General features: G+C 33.6%; 1 protein-coding gene across 1 annotated transcript in view; it reads right to left on the bottom strand.

Moving 5' to 3' along the window:
* LOC145247396 (eukaryotic translation initiation factor 3 subunit D-like) overlaps positions 1 to 26,265 on the bottom strand; it is a 44,235-nt gene extending 17,970 nt beyond the window's left edge. Inside the window, exons 1-3 of the mRNA XM_080109098.1 lie at positions 26,066 to 26,265; positions 9,918 to 9,963; positions 895 to 1,034 (exon numbers count right to left, since the gene is read on the bottom strand). Of these exons, the coding sequence (XP_079965224.1) occupies positions 895 to 1,034; positions 9,918 to 9,963; positions 26,066 to 26,188 (309 nt within the window). The 5' untranslated portion in view covers positions 26,189 to 26,265. The remainder of the gene's footprint in view (positions 1 to 894; positions 1,035 to 9,917; positions 9,964 to 26,065) is intronic.
* Between the last annotated feature and the right edge of the window lie 1,625 nt (positions 26,266 to 27,890).

Here is a 27,890-nt window from a genome sequence, read left to right as displayed (position 1 = left end):
TTTTGCACATCATTTTAATGTTGTGCAAAAAGTTGAAAAGAGTAAAAACATACTGATGGACTAGCATTTAAGGTGCTACAAATGCCCGGAACTCCAGTCATGTTACAAGAAATCACTTCATATGCATGTCGGTTAGGTCTTTCGTGCACTCTCAGGCATGAGGTATACATTTATGGTATTCAGTTGATGCAAAAAGTGGCACACTGTGCACAAAGTGAGATGGCAAGCATTCAAAACTCCACCAATACCAAGATTCTGAGAGCATAGCTGAAAGGAATCTTTCAAGTTTGCTGCTACAAATCCACCTGATAATGACAAAGTTGTTATGCTTGAAGCCGTCATAAATCAGAAGTGCTTGGAACTCACATTTCACTGCCATGCAAATTAGAGGAATGAACATAGGCTAAAAAGAGCTTGTCTGAAAGAAATGTGCATAAGGATTAGCAGAAGTTTTTTTAACCTTTCCCAAGCAAAGCAACAGCAAACATCAAACTCATTAACACTACATTGATTCTCAGAGTACCTTAGACATAAACCTTAAACAAAGTTAAGCTATGGTTAAATATAGAATTTGTGAATATTTCTTGGAAGTAATACTGATTAAACTTAATTTTGTTAGTCTTGTTGATTAGACCAACTAAAGCATTAGTTTCTAATTGCTTAAGAAATGGTTGAGAGTTCAAACTCTTCATTGGGTAATATCTTTTTCTCTCCAGCCAAACAAAATCCTATAAAATACTAAAAACAATCGAAAGGAACCAAATTATGAAAATTCAATAATCGTTATGTCACTCTCATGAAGCTATTTCCCTTGCAAAAAAAAAAAAAAAGTCAAGTCCATTTCTCGTACTTATCCCAAAACAAACTTTATTAAAAGCATGAATAAAAACAGACCTGTTGGAACATACGCCTTCCTCTTTGGTAAATTGGTTTCTGGCCTCTGGATGTATCAACCAACTGGAACGTACTTTCATCTTCATCATGGTAATAAGCATATTGGTTACCTCCAGTTCCAAATGCAGAGTTATACTTTCCTGAAAGAATAGAAAAAACATGTCTTTAATTAGAAATGTTTTCTTTTGCTCAACATTAAATTACATATTTATAGCAAATTGTTTCAAACATTTTTTTCATTTTATAAACCTGCTACAAAAATCAAGTTTATCCTATAAAATAAACACTAAATTAAAATATATTTCACTCTATATAATATTTGTTAGAATTTAGCATGCATACCATTGTGGTAACCTGTTACAATTTCACAAGACATAAGACCAGCTGAACAAAGTTCTAAAAGCAGGCAATTCTAAGAAAAAAAGCTTTGTTCATCAAATTTGTGTTTAGATTAAGGCACACAGAGTGTGGGAAGTTGTTGATAGTGGTTGTAGCTAGATGAGTATTTTTATGAAAGGGGAAATTGTAGCTCAAATGAGCACTTGCCATAAAAATAATGATAGAGCAAAGACAGGCTCACAACGTCTTTTCTATGGGGAAAGAGGTTGCAGGTAAGAGAAAATGGCATCACCTACTAGTTTTCTAAGACAGTTGTGAACTTTGTCAAAGCAAGATAGAATGCTCCAAGCAGCTCCCATTCAGATATGGCAACAGTACTTCATTTTAAAAGGTGTCTGGCTTTAATATAGATAGTGGATTTTGTCAGGAGTAAGATATCTTCTGGAGCAATAGAATGATGTAACTATATTTCTGGCCACTTTGGCAACAGATTTGATGCAAGTTTTCCATGTCAGGTCAGACCCAGAAGTTTGTCAAAGCAGGAAGTTTCTTTGAAATAGGAGCCATTCATATTAATTGGAGTCAAGTGGGGATCAGAACGTTTCTGGTGAAAAGATAGCCGTTTTGGATATGTTAAAATTAACCAGCCACTTTTTGCGCCATTGCACCACATAGCATTACAAGTTGATTTTTTCTTTTAAGATAATTGTTATTTTATCAACTTGCATGAAGAGTTATGTAAAAGATGATTAAAACCGTTTGAATTATGCAAATACCATCAGTACCTATTTACTATGCCTCCCCACGGGACAGAGTTAGACACCAGGGTCGTTTTTTTAACGTGGAGAAAAGGTACAAAAATAAAAATTGTCTCAGTCGTGAAGGATTTCTCCTCCGCCGAAAGATGCAAATACTATCAGTAGTTCAAAAGTTATGAGATTAAGTGCCCAAATTTATGCTTTTCCGTGGATATTTTTCTTTAGAAAAAGTGGGTTAAATTACCGACCTCAATATTTCAAGAAATTTAGTAATTTCGCCACCATTTATTTTTCAAACTAATCTCATGAAACTTGGTACTCTTATGTAAAATTGTGTGCTCTTTCTGATTATGCAGTCAAATCTGATGTATCTCTTTACCATAAGCCATGAATTCAGATGTACAAATTTCAATTTTTTTTAAACTGGCACATGGTATCATACAGTGGGTGTCTTTATGAACAAAACTAAGTATTATAGTAGTATTTAAATATAGTTTTATTGAGAATAGGCATTTTCCTGCCTCCTCAAGGAGAGCTTAATCTGGGTGTAGCCATTAAATAAATTTCCTGCCTCCTCAAGGAGAGCTTAATCTGGGTGTAGCCATTAAATGCCTAAAGAGCATTCATGGCCGGTATTTATTACTCCCTCAAAGAAAAAAAAATTGAGTAGATATGAATTAATCTCAGAAATAAATCAAAGAAAATTTTTCATATAGATTTTGAATTTCTGTAAAAGATGAAAATTCCCATAGTCGACCAGTCCAATTTTCAATTTTGTAAATCCTCTATCTGGCCAAAAATATACCCCTATTTTCTGAGATGCAACCATAAATCGTACTCTACGTGAATCCTTGCATGTAGCTTCCACAATACCAGGATACCAGGAATCCTGATAAGCAACAACTAAATATTCACCAGTTGATGGTAATTTTTGTCATTTCTATTGTTATTTTACTGAAAATTCAATTTAAAGAAAGAAATAAAACGGTAATTTTTTACCTTGTTTCCACCTTACCATTTAAAATGATTACTTCTGTAGGTTTTTAGGGTATGCTGAAAACGAATATTGCATTCAAATTTTCTGCAAATAAGTAGTTTTCCGGATATTAAGCAATGTCATTTCTTATGTTATCGCTGGTGGCCATCTTGGTATGCGCAACTGCGCAAACCCGAGAAACTATGCACAAATGCACATACCAAGATGGCCACCAGCAATAACATAAGAAATGACATTGCTTAATATCCAGAAAACTACTTATTTGTGGAAAATGTAAATGCGATATTCGTTTTCAGCATACCCGAAAACCATTTTAAAGAAAAACGTTATGATGGAAACAAGGTAAAAATTTACAAAATGCATCACAATGAAATTCTTTATCAAACCGCCTAATTATTATTATTATTTAGATATCCTCAGTTAAAAAAATAAAAACTGGTTTTACAGATTCGAAAAAATGGTCTTGACAATGAGTTAAAAATATATTCAAGTTTCATGATATCTTTAATTGTTAGGCGAAAGTACAGAATAGTTAGCAAAAAACACCCTTCCTTCCCCATGTTAAGAATGGGTTTCTAAATAACATTATGGTAGCACAAGTAAACAAATACCTTTTATTTGTTATATATTTGTTTGTTTTTTTGATCACTAAAAAACACAATTCTACCTTAAGTACAAATAAGTTAAACACATGTACTTAGTACATTTTGTTGTTTTTTAAGTTTTTAGTGCATGTGTACTAAAAGTGTTATTAACAAAATAGAATTGTTTGGAAATCAAATTTGAAAAACTTGAAAATAATTTTTTTAAATTGACAAACTAAAAAATGACTAGTCTATTAAGACTAGTTTTCTATTTTTAAGAGAATACTTTAGTAAGCTCAGCGCATAACGTGCTTAGCAACCGTTTTTCTGTAAGCGGATTTGATTTCTATAAAAAGATAACATTTTAAAGAAAATTCAACGCAATTAATAATTGTCAAATATTTACACATTATACATGAAAATAATTCTGAAATTATTATTTATATGAAAATGGATGATATATGCCGATTTATCTTATCAATTTTGAAATATTCTTCGTCAGCTCGGTCGTAACTTTGCTTCCTGTGGTCATTAAAAAAAAAAACAAAAAAAAAACACTAACATTAGTAGAGATGGACTTCTTTTTTTATATAGCCTGTAAAATTTCAGCCATATCCCATCAAATTCAACCCCGCGTATATGTCTCCAAACGTAACGTATAAAATGTAAATATTGAAAAAAACTGTTTCCTATTTTTTTGTCATTTTTTACTGTTTTTTCATTTTTAACTTGGAGCATAAAAACATTGAACGCAAAAAAAATAAATTAACATCATTGGAATGCTTATTTTATTCCCTTTCCAGCAATGTAATTCTTTTAAAAATTGACCCACAAATAAAAAAGATATGACTCATTGAAGCACATTAGGTATGTATGGTATGTAATATTGCCGATGTCCACGAAAATACAGCATACGCTTGTAATGCTACACCACATGCTCAAGGTCAGAGGAGAGAGAGAGAGACTCAGAACTTGGTCATTGTTGGCCTTTGAAGTATTGCCATATATGGTTATGTTGTCTGCATATATGTTGATGAATGAACTTAGAAGAATGTGATTTGGGAGATCATTGATGAAGATAAGGGAAACAGTTTGGCCCAGGATGGATCTTTGAGGCACACCAGCATTGATACTTTGAACTTCAAACTTCTGCACATCGATGACTACTTGTATGAAACTATAGGAGAGAAGAGACTTTGTGGTTGACAAGACATTTCCAGATATTCCATAGCTGGAAATCTTATGAAGTAGACTTTTATGCGAAATCCTATCAAATGCTTTTGATATGTCAAGAGCTCTTGCTCTTTAGCGGAAACCTCTGTTGATAGATTCACAATTTCTATATGAAATTAGTCAGTACATCAGCTGTAGATCTCACAGGATGGAAACCATATTGCTTGTCACTGAGTAGGTTGTATTTGCTGAGATGGTTGACAATTTTTCTATTTAACAGATTCAAGCAACTTACTCATGACACACAAGACTAATTGGTCTGTACCGAGATACAGATAATTGATCCCCAGTTTTTTTGTTTTTTTTTAAACACTGGGCAAATTAATAAGGTTTTCCAAGGTGTTGGAAAGCATTTCTTCTTTGGTCAACAATTGAACAGCTTTGCAAAAAAATGGGTGCTAGTTCTAGTTGCAGGAGTACTATACCTAGAATCTTGTCAGGACTAGTTGCTGGCATAAAGGTTCTTTTGGAATGTTATTGCTATTTTTGGGGTTTTATCTAGGTCAACATATTTTTAAGTTTTTATATACGATAGATTTCATTTTGTTTTCTTTACATTCGAATCTTTGCAATACAAGCATTGCTGTGTGATTTGCTGTTAATTCTTATCTGTTGCCTTTTTAATTATATAGGAGTTATTTAGGAATTGAGTGTTTGGCAAGAGTCACTTCACATAATCAATGACATGAAAAAGGTTTATATAGCAGAAGGGAATGTCTAGTGATTGAGTCATTAAAAGTGATTTGCAGTTAAAATATCAAATCTTTTACTTTCATTAATTTTCATTTGCTGACAGTTGAATCACTTGAAAATTGGAAAACAGAACAGAACTCACCTTTTTGAATATTTCAACTAATGTTGAGACAATCGGAGGCGGGAAATTTTATACTTATTTTCCAATACCAAAAACTATTCTTTTAATAGTCCTTTGTTTAAAATTTAATTTTCCATGTTGTACCAATAAAAAATTAAATATTTCTTTTATTTTAAATGACAAATAAAAACTAAGAACTATAGATCACCCCATCACTAACAAATGTATTTTTACATTTTCAAACATATGCACATATTACATAGTTTTTTTTAATAAAAACTATTATCACTACATATTTAGGGATTTAAAAATAATCAGAATTGGGAAAAATACTGGAATCGTCCCATCACTGATTCCAACACAATTTTACTTAATGACAAGATAATAGACATACAAAAAACAATAACAGGTTTAAGATGAAACTAGAAAAAGTATTAATAAATAGCTTTAAGATTTACAAACAAAAATTAAAATCAATGTGTCAAACATTGATTTTAATTACAGTAACATCAGTGTTAAATAAGAAAAATGATGTTATATTTTTCTTGGCTGCAAACATTGTCAAATAGTTTTGAGTTGAATGTTATAGTTTTAAGATAAAGTTAGAAGTCAACAATTTTTTACACTAATTTAAATAAACTAGAACCATCACTATCCCCTATCTCATCTAGATTTTGAAATTGTAAAATGTATATCAATTAGTTTCCTTTAAACCTAGAGACTAGAAGTTCAACCCCTAGTTAAAAAAACAAAAACAAAAAAAACAATTACCTTTGATACAGGAGGTGTTTTAGGATCAGAAGTGAACATTAAGTTTTTTTTTAAAATTCAGTCAACTTTAAGGAGTAGATAGGCTCTGCCTATCGCCGGCTTTCACACTCCTTTGTCTATTAGCCAGGTATATAGGTAAAATACCAAGGACTCACCTGAGCCACTGTGCTTGGCCTTGTTTCCCGACTAGGACATTGAACGCTGTTCCCTTATTCCCTATTTTAAATTTCTTTCAAAAATTGAGCAAATTGGGTTTGCTTGCATGCCACTTGTGCTCACTCAACTTGTTTGAGAGGTTGAGGGTACCTAATTGACAGTTTGTCTGGCTGCTGTTTCCGACTGACAGTACAGGAGCCCTAACTCTTCAGCAGCGGTTAGAGCGGCTGCTTTATCATCAGCTGTATAATATCAAGATAGTTGTAGTGCCATACCGCGCATGGAAAGGGACCCTGCTGCTATCTCTAGTGGGCTTTCACAAGGCCACAAGTTTCTAGACAGGACTCTGATAATGGACCACTGTGTGTATACTTAGCGTCAAAACAGGCCCACTTTGCTGAATGCTCTTCCCCCAACCTGACATTAAACAAAAGTATAATGGAATGACAACCCAAACATATCACGATAAAACCAGACAACCACCCAAATAAAGCCAGTTCGCCTTCATCCTTGAGGCTCACTTTCACAAATATCCGTGGGTAATCTAGATGATGTAGAGTCTTACCTTTTAATAAACTCCCCGGATATTTTAGCATTAAATAAAACAAACTTACACTCTTCAATCCCTTCTAACTACTTTAACATGACAGGATACCTCCCACTTTGTCGTAAGGATTCGGATAGATATATGCACGGGCTTAGAGTCATCCGTAGCACCCTTCCTTTAACTAGAGAGAAAAATCTTGAATCGGATGACCAGGCGTTTATGTGCTTACGACTAACATTTCATCACTGCATTAGTTACTTATATTTTCTCTACCGTTCTCCCTTAAGTCAGGATTGTACCCTAATTGATCATGTCTCTGATAGTATAGATGCAGCACTCTTAGATAATAACGCCCAAATACATGTGCTTTGTGACTTTAATATCCACCATAAAAATTGGCTTGGTTTCTCAGGTTACACAGATGCAGCCAGACGCTTTACTTATAGCTTCTTGCCTACCAGATCGTGAACCTCAGCAGGATTCACTTCTAGACCTATTTCTCACCACAGTACCTTAGGATTGTTCGACTAATGCCCACAGTCCACTTGAAAACGGAGACCACCTAGTGGTTTCAGTTGACATCACATTTAAATCCCAACCTCAAGGTAAGGAACCATTGCTCAAAACAAGGTACTACAACAAGGCTGATTGGGAAGCCATTAGAGAACACATCCAAGATGCTCCATGGACTGATATCTTCTCTCTTTCTGCTGAACAGTGTGCCAATGAAATAACTGAATGGTGTAAAGCGGGCATTGAAGCACAGGTTTCCACACCAAGTATTATAGCAAGCCCCACACATCCCCATGGTTCACTGCAGATTGTGCAGCTGCCATTACACAAAGACAGCATGCATTCTACCAGTTTGTATGTCATAAGTCAAATACAAATAGGCAAAAATTCATAGATGCTAGAAATCATTGTAAGAGTGAAATAGCAACAGGCAAAAGAAAGCATGCTGAAATAATCAGGAAATGCATTGAATTGCAAAAGATAGGAACTCATGATTTCTGGAAAATCTATAATAGTGTAGTGAATAAAGGACCATAAGTAATTCTTCCACTGAGCAACAACTCGAAGGTTGCATGCACGGCAATGGAGAAGACGGAACTGCTTGCCCTGTGATTCGCCTCCAACTCCACCTTAGAGCCAACAAACAATTCCCTCCCGAATTTCCTTATGCGGACTGAAGATGTAAAAATCACTTCTCATGTCCACGATATCATAAAAAACTTAAGACACCTCAAAGGCGTGTGGGCCTGATCACATACCTGCTATACTAATTAAGAAATGTTCAGCCGTGCTAGCCCCTATACTTTCCAAGCTCTACAATAAATGCCTTGCTGAACCTTGCTTCCCTGATAGCTGGAAGATGGCCTCTGTGGTATCAGTGTACAAGAATTCTGGTGAAAGAACGGACCCTGTCAATTATCGCCACATTAGTCTGCTCCCACTCTTCACTAAAATCTTTGAGACCTTAATTAATCAAGCACTAGTTCACTACCTCGCAAAAGCAAATCTCTTTAACAGAATGGATTCAGGCAATGTCGTTCTACTACAGATATTCTGTCATCTCTGAACACATTTACCATGTACTGGATAAGGCAGGCGAAGCCAGGGCTGTAGCCCTTGATCTATCCAAGGCTTTTGACAAAGTCTGGCATAAAGGCTGCTAATGAAAATTAAATCGTACGTTATAACTGGACGTATACTAAATATAATTAGATCCTTCTTAGACAATAGAAGCATACTAGTTGTCATTGACAGACATACATTCAAGTAGCATAATATTAATGCGGGAGTGCCTCAGGGGTCAATCTTTGGACCATTATTCCTGATTTTCATAAACGACCTCCCTGATAATATTGTGTCCGAAATGGGTATATTTGTTGATGATACAATGCTCTATAATATGCATGAGGGAAGAACAAATGTACATAAATCTAAGACAATGGCAGAATCGTTAGAAAATGACCTGTAGACTATAGTGGAATGGGGCCCGCAAATGGATGGTAAAACTAAGCTGCTCTCCTTTAACAATTACAAGACGCCTCTCCAACCCCCTACATTCATGACAAATAGCACCCTACCCGAGAATTCTACCTTCAAACTCCTCGACCTAACATTTGCGGGCAATATGAACTGGAATAAATACATAGAGAACATTGCAAAGGCTGCTGTGCTGTGAAAAATCTAGTCATGCTAGAAGACTACTCACACCCGAGAGTAGCCTGTACCTTTACAAGGCCACCATTCGTCCATGCATGGAGTATTGTTGCCACATATGGGCTGGTGCATCTACCACTAGTCTCTCCCTCTTAGATAAAGTCCAAAAAAAGAGTTGTCAATCTAATCGGTCCCACTTTATCAACTAAGCTCCAGCCCCTGTTCCATTGCCGCAATGTTGCATCACTGTGCCTGTTTTACAAATATTTTTATGGAATGTCTTCTGATGAACTCGTTTCACTTGTAACCCCCCATCGACATACATATCCTGGATAAACCCGCTTAGCAAGAAGATCTCACCCCTTCATTGCTGATGTCCCTAAATGCCAGAAAGCTTTCTATTCTAATAGTTTCTTCCATCGAACAGCCAGACTTTGGAATTCCCTTCTTGCTGCCTGCTTCCCTGGATGTACTGATATGCAGAAGTTTAAATGCAACATATTTTGTTAATCTTTCCTAGACATGGACCCAAATAGTAGCCCCTTACGTCCAAGTGGCGATATGCTTTGTAAGGGGTGAACATAAGTAAAAAAAACAAAAAGCTCATCAGTTGCTTTTCATTTAACATGAAAAAACAAATAAAAAAAAGTTGACTTACCCAAGTAACGTTTGTCTTGGTAAGTTGCTCCAGTCCAATCAGAAACCTTGATAAAAAAAAAAGAAACAGATCTAAAATAAAGACAAAAAATATTTAAATGGGAAGATTATAAAAACAAAAGCATACCTCTTTCGATGGGAACTGATATCCTACTTTATAACCATATATCTGTTACTCTTTTCTTTTTTTTCTTTTTTTTTCTTAATTATGTCTATATTCACATTTTCATTTTAACAATTTGACAGAGTTCTGGTAGTTTAACTTTCATTTGCTTTATTACAAAGTTTCCAAGTTTTTAAAGATGACAATTTTGAACTACAAATATTTGTAAAAATAACTTGTGTTCAATTTTTTTTTTTTTTTTTATTTCAAATAAAAATTATTACTAACTGTATCTACTCGGTGTTGCTTGGCATGCAGTAAAGTGATGTTAGTTTTAAATTTCCATTTGTTTTTACATTTCTTAAACATGTGAAGATAAAGGTAATTTTAGCTATAAGAAAGATAACTCAATTAAAATTATTAAATTATTCTCTTTCAATTTCATCTCCTTGTGATTAGGTAAAGAGGTTTCATAACAGACGAAGTTAAAAAATAAATTGTAGCAAAGTGCCTTATGTTGCTAATCACATGATACAGCAATAAGAAATGAAAATTAGCTCATCAAAAGCAAATTTTGATTTGTCAGCTAAAAAGACTATTCGGATCAGACTTGGAAAATCCAAGATAACTTTAGATATAGATTACATACAAGAAAAATTAACAATTTCAACATAACAGTAAATTTGTTTCTCTAGATATAGAGGTTACAAACAAAATTAACTACATTATATAGTTTCTTTTTGTTTGTTTTAAATGTGATTTGTTTAATAATTTAATGATCAAACAAGTGTAAATGTAACTTCAAAAATCCTATTCGTAAAAAAATAAAATTGCTTAAATTTTTTGTTTGTAAATATTTTAAGAAATCCCCAAAAGCATGGAGTCCATATGGGTCAAGAACAAGAATAATGTTCATATAGAAATTAAGAGGGGGTGTAGATATTAGTGATGGTACGATTCCATACTAAATTACACATTCTAATTCTTTATAAAATTCTAATATTTAACTATAAAGTTTAAAAAAAAAAAAAAAAAAAAAAAAAAAAAGGGTTAATGCATAAAAATACATTTATGGTAGATGATGTATAGATTTTAGCTTTAATGGTAGTTTCAAATCAATAAATATTACTACTACCAGCAGTGGAAGATTGTGTTTTAAACAAAAAACAATTAAAAGAATTGTTTTTTGTTTCGGAAAATGGGCACAAACGATTCTGATACCTCCAAAAGTTCCAATTTTTTCAGATTCCCAATTCAGATTAATCGTCCCAACACCAGTAGATATGAAGATCAAACCAATAAATAATTTAAATAAAACTTATAAGCTGCATACAATCTTATAAAGTTTTTTAAAATCAAATTCATGTGGGAGGTATAAACGTCTTTAAAAAAGTTTGCAAAGAAAAATTATTACAGTACCTAAAAAAAGGCTCACAAAACAAAACTTACAAAGAACATTTTGTTCAAATAGCATTTTACAAAATGACCTGGAGGGTGGAACAATAAATTTGTCACCCTAAAGAAAACAATTCTACCGTTTTATTTTAAAACTTATTGAAAAAAAAAAAAAAATCAATTCAGATATCTTAATTATGTAGTAGAGCTGACATCTACTCAATGTAGCCGCCTTCAACTTCAATTACTGCCTCAATATAGGTCTGGAACCGGGAGCATGCCTTTTCCACAAGCGCCAGCGGGAGCTTGGTGAATACTCTTGATGGCGGCAATCAGACTGGCTTTGGTATTGTAGGTCGTTATGTTGGTGATGTTCTCGATGTAGATGAGAGAAGGGTACAAAATCTTAGAACTCCTTTGAAGCCAAGCCCGGGTCTCTTTGGACTTGTGGGCTGGTACCAAGTCCTGCTGCCACACCCAGGGTCGGCCAGTGGTCAGCTGATTGCATCAGGGGGTGATCACTCTTCAGCCCATACAGGTACACTTCGGCATTGACTTTTAAGCAGAATTTGAAGATGTAATGTGGCCCTCACTTGAAACCATACCAAAGACCATAACCAGAAACTTTTCATCACCCTGGGCACATCCGTGTTATTTGTGGCAATCCAGCGATGCATTTTGAAGGTGCTGTCAATGGTTCTGTTCTCATAACTTGGATCGGTAGAGAGCAGGAGTTGTACAGCGGCACAACTCGAATCTCTCAGTTGCTCTCAGTATTAAACTGAAAATCTCTTTAACCCTTATCCTTGAGTGGCTCCTGGGTCATATATATCTCATCTCAAAATGACGTTTCAAATATGAAACCATTGCAATGCTATTTATTTATTCATTTCATGTGTAAAAAAAAATTTTTTTGGCAAAGATTAGTCTTAATTATGGAAGATGTATTTAGATTATTGAATCCGTGTATAAGGTTGATTAATCTCTTGAAACAAATGTCTTAATTGTATTTAAGACAAGTATTTACTCACCGTCAATATTAAGGAGTTGTTCAGGTCTAATATATTATAGCAACGATTCAGCAAATGATATAAAAATGTTCAAAGTATGTAACCCCCAGATATTTTCAGATAGCATTTAGGCACAGTTATTGTTAAATAAGGTAATTCACCCTTGAGCTCCTGGACTTTTTTTTCTTTTCATCTGTAAGATCATCTGATTCCAATGACCTCTAAACCATTTTTAGACAACAATTCTTTGCAAAATTACGGTGGAAAGTGATTTGTTTCAAATGGCAAAATATTATTCCCAAAACATCTTAAAATTTGAGTTTATTTACAAAAATGTTTTTTGTTGGTCAATCAATGAGCCCTCAACCACTCTCAGGTGATTTTTTTTTTTTTTTAGATATGAAATTAGCTTCTATTTTTTTTTTTTTAATTTTTGTTTTAATTTTCTTTTATTTTTTTATTTCATTAATAATGGCTACTGAATTCCATGGCATGTGACCGTTTTACTTGTTCTGCAAAGAGCTTTTGATAAATTTCCCTATTCCCTTTTATACAATGCAATACAGAATCTGCTGCAAATGAAATTGCTTGACACTTAAAATAGCATCAATTTTCTTTGAAATTTTTGTAAGAGAGGAATATCCAACATTATCGGAAGAACCTTTTAACTCAAAGTCTTATTTTTATTTCTTTTAGTTGAAATCAGTTTTTGCTGTTACCTTTTGATTATATCAGTTTTTAAAAATGTCATAATTATGGAGACAGAATTGGTAAAATGTGAAATTTAATTTGGAAATTAAACTTGATTCTAACTTTAGATATAGTATTTATTTTTAAATTTTTATTACAACGGTGAACGCAATTACGAGGTGGAATGATAAAATTGTCGCCCTAGAAAAGACATGATCCCATTTCCGTTTGATGAAAACTTCTTTTTTTTTTTTTTTGTTGGAGACCATTTACTAGTTGGCTAGTTGTGTATAAATCCTAAGAGCGATAGGAGCCTTCTATCATGTCTGGCGTTTCTGTAAGCCGGGGGCGTTGTGTGGCATCAGACCCTGAAGAGTCATAGGGATCTTCTGTTTGTGCTCGGCCGCTGGTTTCTCTGACAGTGGTATCTGCTGGATATTCCTTTTGCTCGGAAGGTGTGTAAGTGAGCAGTGTTGGTTGGTTGGTTGGTTTGGCTGTTCAGTTGCACTGCTGGGGCTGTGGGACACAGGCATTGGTCCAGGTAGTCTCAGGAGTGGGGAGCGTTCAATCACCGGTATGTATTTCCGCAGGAATTTCCGGTTCTGCAGCGTAACGCGTCCAGAGTCGTCGATGCGAACAACGTATTGGTCGAATTGTCGAACCTCCACGATAATGCCAGTTTTGTCCGATTTCTTAACGTTACTATAGCATGCAGCAAAACAGCATGCATAATGGAGTTCGTTTTTCAAATCCGAGACATCCGACTGCAATAATTCGACTACAAATTCAAACCGGGTTTTGTCCAAAACATACGGATTACTCAAATCATTCACATCTGGACCTGTGATCACCCCAGGTGGCTTAATCCCCCCCCCCACCCTGAGACAGGTTTCCTATTTAAAAACACACACACATAAAAAACAACCCCCCCCTTTCTGTTGAAACATTGTTAGTTACCTACAAAACATAATAGTATCGTCCACAGATCCATGTCTCTTTTTTGCTTACATGATTATCCACCCCCACAAAAAATATACTCAGGTTATGTCTGTGTACCCTCGGGCCACTGGAAGAAAAAAAATGCAAGAATACAGAGTTGTGAGACACGAAGTCCCCGTCGCATTAAAAAGATGCTGTAATCATAGAGGAGCTTCAACTCTTTAGTCAATCTTCTTCATTAACCAATGATTACAGCATCTGGAAATACATGAAATAGAAGAGTGGTTTCTGAAGAGCAACATCATGTAGAAACACACTATGCTGTTTAAGAGGAAGTGCTGCTAGTAGACACTGAGGCTACAATATAAGACTCACTACCATAAAGAAGGATCATTCACGCCAACACTTTGTAGATCTTTGGTGCTGCATCTTACCTCATATTTTGACTAGACATGAGAATTCAGCAGAAGGCATTATGTGCAAAGTCAATTTGTGCTTTGATATCATCTCTATCTTGAACTGCAATGATGGCACCAAGATATTTTAAACTCAACCTCTTCAAGATCACCATTGAGGATAAGTATTTTTGTCTTTGAAGCATTTATTTGAATCCTAGTCTGCAATGCAACATGCTGAAGCTCATCAAAAACAAACTGGATATGAGCAAATATGTCACTGAGTAGCAACATAACAAATATGTGACACCAGGAAACTATTAAGGCATGTGAGGTGAACAAGTCAATGACATAACATTTTTACCATATTTTAAAGTGTGCCAAAACTTCACTACATACGTGTATATGGGATCATGTTGAGCAATAGTATACTTAAAGAAGATTAGGCAGAATACCATCTGCTTGCATAACTTTACAGAGGGTGACACTGTCAGAGTCAAATGCAGCAGCAAAATCAAATTGATAGATTCATTGATTTTGTGCAATATCAAAGTCAGCTGTTGATCCTGAAGGGCAAAATTCATATTGCTTTTCATTACATAATTTGTTGGTTGGCAACTTCTGAATTTATTAGTCAAGTAACTTATTTGTTGTGGTATGCATAAAAAAGACCAAGTTTACAATCTGCAAAATTTAATGAAGAATTTGCATTTTCGTACAGTAGCATTTTTGTGTTAGTCCATGTAAGTCATTGTTGAAAATGTGGACATGCTGTAAGATTGGATAGCAAAAAAGCTTTTTGCGGTGTCAGTTACGACCGCTTGGTGAAGAAGAGAAAGAAAAAAAAGAAAGGAAGTCAAGTGTTATAGTGGAAGCCATACTTAACTGTCAATCACAGAGGCCCAAGGGCAGACAATTATTTGTTTTTTTTTTTTCAAATTGTGTTTGTGTGTTCACCTCACTTAGCAGTGTTTGTTAAAACATGCACTCCTGATGAACCAACTGCAAAAGAGATTCAGACAATTGCACTTAAGGGAACAACGAGGATACTAAAAAGAGCTCTTAGTTGGTTTCAATAAAAAGCAGGGCAATGTTGGCAGCTGGTTTGGCTGCCCCCATACTCAGCACTACAATCTTCAAAGGAAGAAAATTATAAAAAAAAGATACATAGCACGAATCTCCACTATTTTTAAATACTAGGTAGACTAATGAAGTTTTCAAAGATGAAAAGCATTTTCTATTTAGGCAACGATTGAATAATTTTGTAATGATACGAGCGATTTCAAATTTTTTGAGTAGCAATGTAGTCTGAACTTGTTGCCAAGATTCTTAATAACTTTGGCAACACCCTGTATTCCGTCTTAATATGGAAACAAAAAGTGAAATCAAAGCTCACCTTCGTTCATGTCAGATCAAAGAAGTTTGGTTCAAAAACAATACAAGACAGTTTTCAACTTAATCACATTGAAATTCAACACATTCAATTGTCCTGAAAATTATGGTGCAGACTGCACATGAAACAAAAATTTTTAAAAATACAATAGGAGTTTGATTTAGCAAGTACTAGTGTAGTAGTCTTCTGATGACAATTTTGATTGTTGTACAATCTGATGAAGCCAGAATCGAATGTGCTAAGTAAAAATATTGCTAATCAGCCACATACTTCCTTAAAATGCTTCAGTGATGGAACTTGTTAAGAACATTCTTAGAAAGTATTGACAAAATTGTAGAATTAATAGAATTTAAGTAACAACTTCAAAATTATGATTCATGTATCAAATCCGAGTGACAAGTCTGGTGTTCCAAATCGCTAATAATTTACAACTGAATTGTTGAATTTGTTATTGTTTGCTAATCTAACTTCTAAAATTTTCATTTGTGAGGATTCCCATGTTCTGATTACTAATAACATTAAGAAATCTTATTTTGAACTGATAAATTTTCTAAATTTTAGATTGCTTAATGTTTAAATGTAAAACTCACTATTTTGAAGGTTTTTCACTTTTTGAGCTCTAGCAGTTTCGACAAAAGTATGGTCTAATTTTTGTGATACATTTATGATGCAAGGATTTATAATAAGCAATTCAAAGGGCTGCCATAGTTGTAGAAATTTTAAACTTTGAAATGAGCAAGGGGGGGGGGGATATTAGACATTGGTACTTTAAAAATTTATGAATTTAAACTGATAAAAAAATTTTTTTTTAAAAAGCTATGTATTATTAATATGCGTTAATGACACAAATAATATGCATTCCTTCAATTAAGAGGCGAAGCAAAATTTAATACCAAACGTGAAAACATGTTTTCATCCTCAAATTCTAGGTTTGCGCAATTTGTAAATATTACTATACTTTATAGGAATAATAAGTTCAACAATTCTCTTGACTCGAGAAGGTTGCAGAGTCAGATTCTTTTTTAACTTTGCAAGACCTGGTGACGTTTTGACTAGCTTATACCTGCTGTTGGCTGGAAGTGATTTGCGTATGTGACAGTTGTTAATTAAGAACACTGCTTTCTTCCAGCAGCAGTCTTTGAGTCAGTCCGCTTGGGGTATCTTGTCCGCCTGAAAATACCTTAGTGTACTTCTGTTACCTACACACGGAGTTATTTTGGAGGTGGGTAAGGTGCTCCTTTTTTTACTTCTGGGACTCTTTGAGAAGTTCTGATGACGGTTACTTCTAGAGAACCTTAATTTGTTACCTTCACTAGAGTTCGGACGCACAGGTTTATGATTTATAGTCTTGTATTACTTGACTCCTGACAGAGCTGGGGGGTCGTGATTTAGGAATTTCATAACCTTAACACCAGACTCAACTTTGATTTATCGACTACTTTAGTGTCGGAGAAATTTTCAACAACTTAGCAAAATTGTATCCTTAAATGTGTATGTATTGGAGAGGGGGTTCAGAAACATAGGCAACTCTAAGTGCGATCGCACCGGTGTCACGTGAAAACTAGGTACGGGCAAATAAGGATAGGGGGACCTAGTTTTAAAAGCCGATTTATCATTTTTTTGTAGGTTTCCGAATACTTTTTGATTGTATTTGAAAGATTAAGGACTAAGTTAATTTCCCAAAGAAAAAAAAATATTCGTACACATGAAAAAAAAAGTTATGAAAAATGTTTTCACGGCGAGCTAATCAATTCAGCTAAATTTTTAAGTTAAATAAATTCATTGTAAAAATCCTTTTAGAGATAAATATTAGTTTTCTGGGTCTATTTCAAAGATAATTTAATAAAAGTAAAATTCTAAGATATTAAATTAAATTAAAAAAAAAAAAAAAAAAAAAAACCTTGTTTGCACAAAAAATAGCTGAATTAGACCCAAAATCGAGTGTTTTTGCTGTTCACAAAACTATAACAAAACCATACTGTTGGAAATACGGAATATGCGGAGGCCCAAAACCTGAGACAGTCGAAAAGCTGTCTGAGAATGACGTCATGTAATTAAAAGGAAGGAGGGGTGCTGGCCCCCCCCCCACTCCAGACGGGCACCTGTACATTTCTATTGTAAATGTCTGTATAAATTTTACAATTTTTTGATTTAATTATTTTTCTATGTTCCTGTTTTTAAATTAATTTTTTTTTAATTATTGGCCAATATTATATAAAAATTACGTTATGCCAAAACTTTCACATTCTTGCGAGCAAGGAAATTAAAAATTTTGCATATAAAAATTATGCAAAATCTGTAAAAAATAAAAAATGTAGAAATATTTTTGCTAGTATTATTTTTTTTTTAAGTGTGAAAATATTAAATAACAATGCTTAATTCAATGGTAATATCGGTAGTTCAAGAAAATAAGGTGCTCATGCACTTACTGATCAACGCTATTTTTTAAATCGTATTTCCAAGTTTCATTAAAGTTTTATGGGTTTTTTTATTCAATTGTAAGGTTAAAGTACAGAATAGGTCCAAAACATCCTCCCCATGTTAAGAATGGCTTTTTAAATAACATTATTTCAGCACGGATCAATAAGTGCATGAGCACCAAAAATAAATAAAAACGTGTTTAAGAGTTTTGGCCCTCTTGCACTTTAGGCAAATGGAAATTTCTAAAACAATTTTTTACGCGTAATTTTAATTAATTAGAAACGATAAAAAGATACGATATTGACAGTATTAAAAAACAATTTTTTTTTTTTAAATAAATGATTGTTTTAGAAATAAATAAATGCATGCATAATAAAAAAGTACTTTTTTTTTTTAAAAGTATAAAACAGGTTTTTTTTTTTAACCAACCAAAGATAATTATAACTGATATTGTTCTCTGATACATATTATTATACGTGGAAATATTTGTCAATTTCCTTCTCCGCCACACAAATTTCAACAAATGTAAATTAAACATTTCTTTTGTGGTTCCTAATAGGCTCCGCAGTTTCCTTTTTCCGTGTGACCACAAACCTTCTATGGTTTGTGTGTGGATAGTTTCATCATGGGGATCAACGAAGTTATCCTAATGAATCACTTTATCGTGTTCATAAACACAATGATCAAAGTATTCAAGGCCTTCATATGCTGCCCAGCCATCGGATATTATTCTGGTCCCCAGGAGTATCTATTCCCTAATTATTGGGAACAACGTTTCCCAATTTCGGCAGTCTACCACTGCCAGGTTGCACTGTTTCAACCCCCGCTCTATAGCACCAAACACCCATACACCATCTCTTATTTGGCCTCTAAAAAAATTCTTTTAACTGGAGAGCTAATTAACGTTTTTTAATTTAAAATAAAAGTAAAATAGTTCACTATAAGTCAGCGATCGAATTATTACTTAAATGATGACTTTAACTCTTTTAAAAATGCTTCTACATTAATTATTTTTATACTATTATTAAATACTTATTAAATTCTTTTCCAATTCTTTTTCAACAATTTTAATTTTATCAATGACGTCAAAATTTCTCTATCCAATTAGATTGCATTCTTTCAACCGATGTCAAACAACTGCTGTTCCTTTTCTATCTTCCTAATTTCCATTCACGGTTGCCAATTTAGCGGGTTTCTTGCTAGATCTGGAGAGTTCGTTTGAAATCTAGCGGGTAAATTTGGAATCTAGCGGCTAGCGGGTTTTTTCCTCTAAAATCTGGAGATTTCGTTTTGAAGAAATCGAAACCGAAAAAAAATTAAATTAAAAAACACAAACATTAATTAGTTTATAAGATATACACAGCTAACAGTGGGCCAGGTCAAAACAAGTCTAAAAAAAAGTTCAGTGTTTTAATATTCAACTGTAAATTTTGCCAAGTAGGTGTGAAAGTAAACACTTCAAAATAGATAAGGGTTCAGGAGTGTAGAGAAAATACAAATTAAACTGGGAGAGTCAATGATAACAATCTGGAAATAGGATCCCTAACTTGAGGGCTTGTGGCCCTGTTTGTTTTATTTTTTATAGCCAAGATATGTTAATTCAGGCTTATATCATTTTTTAACTAGCATTTTTTATTCTTAGCAAAATTATTTTTTTAAATAGGATTTTAAAAGTTAAATTGGGTTTGTTTTACTATACACAGATTCGAAAAAGTTGTTAAACAACAAATAAATGTTATCAAAGGCAAGATAAGTTACTCTTCTACCTATATGGACAAGTTTTAGTCCTGTTGAAACTGAAAATCATTCTGACGACTTATCAGAATATCTTAAATTTTAATGGTAAAAAGTAATTTAATACTGTAACTTGTGCTAAATCATTTGGAAAAAAAGAAAACAAATGATTAAAATAAATCGTTCATGAATTACATTGTTTGTTTTTTAACCTTTGAATTATTAAATATAAATAACAATGTGACAAATAATTTAAATAACATTAACTAAGGGTAGGTATATTGAAACGGTTTCGGTTTACTGCTCAATATTACCAACTAATTTTGTCTCTTTTTTTTCAGTCATTAATTAATTAATCGACTTATTTTGTCTAATTTTTACAATTTCTTAAAACTGTTTATTTTTCAAATGTTAATTTGTTTTCTGGGAGTTTGTGGATGTGATCCTTGTACATTATAATTGGATACAAAAATGTATTTTAAGTAAAAAGATCACTATTGTCTAATTGCCTGTCGAAATTAATAAAAATAAATTCAACAAGTCTGAAAAATAATCGAGTAGAACATTACAATTACAAGAAAAAAAAAATCTGTCAAAAAATGCAGTTTTATGTTTCTTTTATTGGAGTCAATACCGACTGATTTTTTTGTTTTTTTGTTTGTTTGTTTTAGTAAAAAAAAAAAAAAAAAAAAAAAAAAAAAAAAAATGCTCAAAAAAAAAGATCTAAAACTTTTAGATCTTTTTTTTGAGTTTTTTTTTTTTTTTTTTTTGTCATTTTTGGAATTTTTACTAATTTCGACATGACATGTAATTAGGTAATAATGTTTTTACTTAAAATGTATTTTTGAGTTTTATTCAAGTATAATGCACACGCATCGTTGATTTTTGTTATTTTTATTATGCAAATATTTATTTGAATTGTATTTTGCGACAATTTCTTCGGTGATATTGTGATCTTAAATTTGTAATTTAATTTTTTCTAAAAATTGTGATTTCACAATTTGTTTCTTACACAAGCAAAACCTCCAACTAACCAAATAGCAACACATTAATATTTGTGAAAAAATAATATTTATTTGCAAAAGTCAGACACATTACTATTCGCAAAATAAATAAAACAGACAATTTCATATCTGCATATATTTCCATAATTAATATTTTATCCTGTTACTGCTGCGAATAAAGTAATGAATAAAATCTGACAATCATTTTGGGAGAAAATTAAAAAATTGAATTTTTTTTTAATCCAAACTCTGTAAATTAGAATTTACAATTTATTATTCGACAAGGAATATAATTTGAAACTTATAATTTATTGAGAGCGTTTGTGTGTGTGTGTGGGTGTTAGGGAATTTCCGTTCTGTCTCCACTTGGATCTTCCGACCACTCTGTCGTATCAATTAAGATAAAAATGAAATGTGAAACGTCTTCAGACGTACCTCTCCATCGTACAGTATATTGATACTCTATGCCAGACTGGGATAGCTTCCGTACATTTATATAAGATCTACTTTTGCGTTCCATGTTTAAAAAGGATGTGTCCTCTATAGTATCAGTCCTGATAGAATGGTTAATTGTAGGTATTGACCGTTTCATACCCTCGAAAAAGTTCCACCAAAAACCTAACAGCCAGCCGTCTTTTTCTCCAGAATGTGCTGCTGCCATTGCGCACAGAAATCACTTTTTCCATTGCTTCAAACATAATAGATGTGCGGAAACTAAAGCTGCTTTCAGGACTGCCAGCAACCATTGTAAAAAAGTAATAAAGTACGCAAAGAGTTGTATGCTCAGTCCATCAAGTCCAAAGTAGCTGAGCAGTGGCTTGGTTCCCACTAGTTTTGGCAAATAGCAAACAGCGTCCTGAGCAGAAACGTGTGCTCTATCCCAACTATCATCAATGGACCTGAAGTAATCTCGTCAGCATCATACAAAGCCAAACTCTTTGCCAAGAACTTTGTAGGTAATTCTACCCTTTGCGACAATGGCCGCCAACCCCCAATATTTCCTCCTGTATCAGAAAACATGCCATGTGATATAAAAATATCAGTATGTGATGTCAAGCTAATCAAAAACCTTGATTCCAGTAAAGCAACCGGTCCTGACGGTATTCCAATTATAGTACTCAAAAAACTTCAACCAGAACTAGCACCCATACATACAAAACTGTTTAAACGTTGTCTTAAGGAGAATAGCTTCCCATCACCCTGGAAAATCTCATCAGTTTGCCCTGTATTTAAGAATTCAGGTGATCAGTCCTCTCCCTCACAGTACAGGCCAATAAGTCTCCTGTGCATCATGAGTAAGTTGCTGGAATCTGTGTTAAATAGAGAAGTAATCAACCATCTCAGCAAAAATAACCTTCTTAGTGGCACATAATATGGTTTCCGTTCTGCTTGATCTACAGCAAATGTACTTATAGTTATATCTCATAGGATTAGCGAATCTCTCAACAGAGGCAACCTTTCTAGGGCAATTGCTCCTGACATATCAGAAGCCTTTGATAGAGTATCGCATAAAGGTTTACTTCACAAGATCTCCAGCTATAGTATAGCTGGAAATGTCTTCTCAATTATTAAATCATTTCTCTCTGATAGGTTCATAAGAGTAGTTGATGGGCAGAACCCAGAAGCTCACAGTATTAATGCTGGAGTCCCTCAGGATTCAATCCTGGGTCCAACTCTCTTCCTACTTTACATTAATGATTTTCCAAATCACATCCGTATATCATTCGTAGACATTTATGCTGATGACACTAACATCTATGGTAGCACATCTAAGACCGTAAACGACCAAGTTATCTCCGATTCTCTCTCCTCTGATCTTGAGCACATGGTACAATGGGGAAAGGAGTGGCTGGTTACTTTTAATGCGTCTAAAACCAAGCTTCTATCTTTACATCATCAACGCTCTGATCCCCATCTGCCATCAATTGAAATGAATGTGTCTCATCTTGGGGAGGCCTCATGTTTTGACAAGCTTCTGGCTTGACCTTTACTCCTGATCTGAAATGGAACACATAGATCAAATCTGTTGCCAAGGCCGCTGGAAAAATGGTAAGATCCTTCTATTGATCCAGTAGATATCTCACTGCTGATGCAATTCTCTATCTATGTAAGAGCCAACTCGTCCAAAGATAGAGTACTGTTGCCACATCTGGGCAGGAGCTGCTAGAAAAGACTTGTCTTGCCTTGATAGAGTTCAAAATAGACTTCGTAGCCTCATTGGAGATATCCTTTTTTCTTCCCTGCAACCTCTTTCTCACAGAAGAGATCTCTGCTTTATCGTTATTTTCATGGCAAGTGCTCGTCTGAACTTCAATCTATGCCCCCCCTCGTCAAACTTTCACAAGAAACATTCGTCTAGATGAAAACACTATCAATAATTCCCCCCGCTCTTTATCTGTGCCTAAATCTAAACGTAAATTCCATGAACAAATCTTCTTTCTTAGAACTGCACGCCTGTGAAACTGTCTTCAGTTTTCCTGCTTTCCAACTGACTACAATATGGTTATCTTCAAGTCCAATGTAAACAAGTTCTTAATAAGCCGTTCACCTTAAGTTAACAAATTTACTGAATTTCCATTACTGCCAATTACTATACTGTCCAATTGACTACTGTACACTCTTTAACCCTTATCGTCGAGTGGCCTCTGGACCTTGATAAATGGTGATGCCTATGAAAAAAAACAAAAAAATGTATGGTACTTAAGCAGAATACTGATAGCACTGAAATAATAACGTTATTATTTATTATTTAGAAACCTATTCTTAACGTGGGAGGATGGGCTTTTTTTGTTAACTATTCTGAACTTTTACCTAACAATTTAATAAACAAAAGCTACCGTAAAAATTGAATTTAACTTGAAATTCATGTCTAAAAAAGCACGCTCCGTACTCTGCATAACGACTAAATTTATATATAAGGTACAAAGTTAAAATCTAGTGTTTCTTTTTTTTGTTTGTTTTGTTTTTTTTTGGGAGATTTTTTTTTTGTTAATCTAGCGGGTTTTCGGAATCTCAGCTACGAAAAGTAAAAAATCTAGCGATTTTCTGGAGATTTTATGTCCCCCAATACAGCAGGTTTTGAAAATCTCAGTTGACAACACGGTTTCCATTTGCCTAAAGTGCAAGAGGGCCAACATTTTCACATCGAGGCTAGCAAAAAAGTCATTTATGCAGAATTTAGGGGTTTGTATTACTGTACACATAGATTCGAAAAAGTTGTCAAAAAACAAATAACAAATAAATGTTATCAAAGGCAAGATAAGTTACTTTTCTGCCAAACTGGATATATTTTTCGTGTTTTTATTCAATGTAACATTTATTCAGCTCGAAAAACATACAGTGTTTACCGATGTATTGGAAAATTCAAGATGACGTCTGATTCTCTCTTTAACACGGTAAGTTTGGGAAAAGGTGTTATAAATAAAAAACTATACAAAATACTATTAAAAACCCGCCGAATATATGTCAACCTATGTCACCGTAACATATATTGAGCGAGCTTTTAACAGTATTTTATCTGGGTTTTTATTTATAACACCTTTTCCCAGACTTACCGTGTTAAAGAGAGAATCAGGCGCCATCTTGAATTTTCCAATACATCGGTAAACACTATGTTTTTCGAGCTGAATAAACATGTTACATTGAATAAAAACACGAAAAATATATCCAGTTTGGTAGAACTTATCTTGCTTTTGATAACATTTATTTGTTATATATTTGTTTTTTGACAACTTTTTCGAATCTATGTGTACAGTAATACAAACCTGAATTTAGTTCTTTAATCTAATAACAAAAAAAAACAAAAAAAAAACCAGCCGACACGAGGCGTGTGTGCAGATTAAACATTTTCCATATGGGATAAAGGTTGTCATTTTGTGAAATGATTATATATCGAGTCCTTTTTGTATTTAATATTATCGGAGATAATTATTTTCTCATTTCATTTAGTAATTGGCAAAAATAATTATGAACTTGAAAGACAAAAATTTATGACTTTTAGTAAATTTTTATTTCAAAGGGCCACATTATCATGTTTGGAAAAGACAAATAAACAGGTGTTTATGCCAACAATATCTGTAATTTTGTTTTTCGTTCTTATTCATAAAAAAGGCATCAAAAACTACGTAACACAGAAAAATTAACCACATTTTCTTGTTTTAGAAAACTTTCTTGATATTTCAAATGTCTGCTTAAAAATTCTTCGGCGATGTGACAAGTCACCTTACTACGCACGCACGTCCATGCGCGAACGCATCATGTAAGAATAGCATAAACGATGGCGGTGAGTTGGCACAAAATAGTGCGAGGGTTCAGCGGTTAATACCATGCAAACGGTAAATTTGCGACGGGTTTGAATATCAGATTCGATGTCAGCAACCCCGAAAACCTATAAAACCCCAAATTTTATTGGTTGGTGTTCTGTTGTAGTTCTGAAGTTCTTTTACTTTTAAAGAAAGAGGCTTAAAAAGATTAAAGCAAAAAAAAAAAAAAACACTGATCGAAAATGTTAAAAAGGTTACAATATTGTATAAATAAGGAAAACCTATGGTATGGTATGGTATTATTATACAAACACCGTGACAGCGAATTAGTAAAATCTTTTACGTAGTATTCTGTTACGTTTCGGTGTGCTGAACACGAATCTGAAAACTGGGTTAGGGTTAGGGTACATTTTTTTCTACTAATTCGCTGTCACGGTATTTGTATAAATTTACCAAACCTATTATATTTCGAGAGATATTTAATCATTTTCGAGTTATAGAAAGAATAGTCAGCAGAATTCTTCCCAATTTGGTTAAAAAAAAAAAAAAAAAAAAAGTCCTTCCAGCTGGATACAAAGATAACTCCAAAAGATCGATCAGCAATACAAAATCAAAACATGTGATAGAATCTTACAAAAAAAAAAAAAAAAATGACGGCCTTAGAGCATGAAAATTACTTCATTTTTGAAACTCATTAATAATCTCCCGCTGAACGCACGTTGCTTTTTTTCCAACATGGCGATAGCCGGCACATTTCTTATCAAAGATGAGGAAAAAAAACCAAAACGACTTCATAGAAATACCTTTCCTAGACGATCTCCCTTTGAAAATGGTTGATAAGGTAGTTCTCTAAATTTTGCAGGTATTTCAGATGGACCCCATCCTTCATCGTTGTCCTGAATTAGAGGCGGCACAAACGTAGCCATTTTAATGACATACACTCACGAGGAGGAAGTGAGGGGGGGGGGTCATCAATAAAAATGTCCGTTTACCGGTGTATTCTGGGAAAAGTATTATCTTCTTCCGGTATATATATTTTCTTTTTTTAGTCAAAGTGAGTTATTTCCCTTATACTGTAATTTCCAGACTACGATATTTCATTTTTCCCCCCCTATTTTTGATTAACAAAAAAGAAATCCTTCAAAACTGAGACAATTTTAATTTTTGTTCTAACTCAGTGTACCCTATTTTAAGAAGCTAGGTTTTTTTGCCCATATTAAAAATTGACCTATGTCAAACTCTGTCCTTGTGGGGAGGCAAATAAATAAGATTTAACTTATGAGAGAACAAGTTTGAACAAGCAGAAAGATCTGTTTAAAGGAGGTTTAAAAAAAAAAATTGTTTTATTTTCCCAGAGTGTCAAATACACTCTAGGAAAATAAAACAATTTTTTTTTTTTCATTTAGGGGCCTTGCTTACAGTGAATTATTAAAAAAAAAGAAAAATTATCATAAAAACTAAAATTTAATTCAGATAAAAAAAAATACATAATCTATTTTTTCTTAAGTACAAGTAAAAAGTCACCTTTTTTCTTTTTTAAAACTAAAAAAGAACAACTGTGAAAATTCAACTTTTGCTTCATAAGAAAGTTTGATGGGTTTTTTTTTTTAAGCGAGTCGCCGCTTATAAAGGTCCAAAAGCCACTTAAGGATAAGGGTTCATGAGTATTAGGAGATCAGTGAGACAACACCGTAATAAGTAGCAATGGGATTGAATAGCCCAGCAAGAACTTGTTTACATTGGACTTGAAAAACGACCATGTTGTAGTCAGACAGCAGTTCAAGGAAAGAAACTTTGTTCATAGAATTTGCATTTAGTTTTAGGTGCAGATAGAGAGTTGGGGAAATTGTAGTTAGATAAGTGTTTGTTGTGAATAGTGAATATTTTACCACAGAGATCAGTCATGAAATAACAATAAAGCACAGATACACTCGCAACATCTCTTCTTAACGTTTTTCAGCAGGGTTGTTACTAAAATACGTTTTATAGTATAACAAATATATTAAAGAAATGTGAAAAATAAAGCAAAGTCTCGTAAATAGAAGCGAAATAAAAAAAAAAAGAGCAAAAGAAAATAGGCCTGAAAAGTATGATTTAGTCCAAGTTTTATTAAAAGAAATAAAATGCCATTGCTTTTATTTCCCAAAGCTAGGGTCAAATTACCTTTAAAGTAACAATTACAAAAAAATAAAAAAATAGAAACATATGTAAAAAAAGAGACATAAAAACTTGAAAGCCAAGAAATATGCATAAGTCGCTCTCTCAATCTTCTGAGACCTTCTGGTCCTAATCTTTTTCTTTTTAAATAAAAATCCTTCTACAAAGTGGAGTTCTTTTCCTAACTATTTTGGGTTAAATTATCTTCCAAGACTGTCTCTTTTATGTTCTTTGTACAGAAAAGGAAGTCCTTTTCCTGGAGAACACAAGGGGACAGCTGATAACCCGTTTATCATTATCTTGTCGGGTTCTGATCGACAAATTTAAATTCTGTTTCTAGAGAAAATATTCCAAAAGACACAATCTTGGAAGTTGAGGAGTTCAGACCTTTTTGCCTTTGGAAGTTGGGATACTTCCTATACTATCTTCCCCTTCCTGTTCGGTGTGGCAGTGTGGCTGGGATCCTTTGAC

The sequence above is a fragment of the Euprymna scolopes genome, chromosome 25, assembly GCF_053919585.1.
Source record: "Euprymna scolopes isolate OS-2025 chromosome 25, ASM5391958v1, whole genome shotgun sequence".
Lineage (NCBI taxonomy): Eukaryota > Metazoa > Mollusca > Cephalopoda > Sepiida > Sepiolidae > Euprymna > Euprymna scolopes.
Note: the sequence above shows the minus strand (reverse complement) of the source record. Positions and strands in the feature narration are given on the sequence as shown.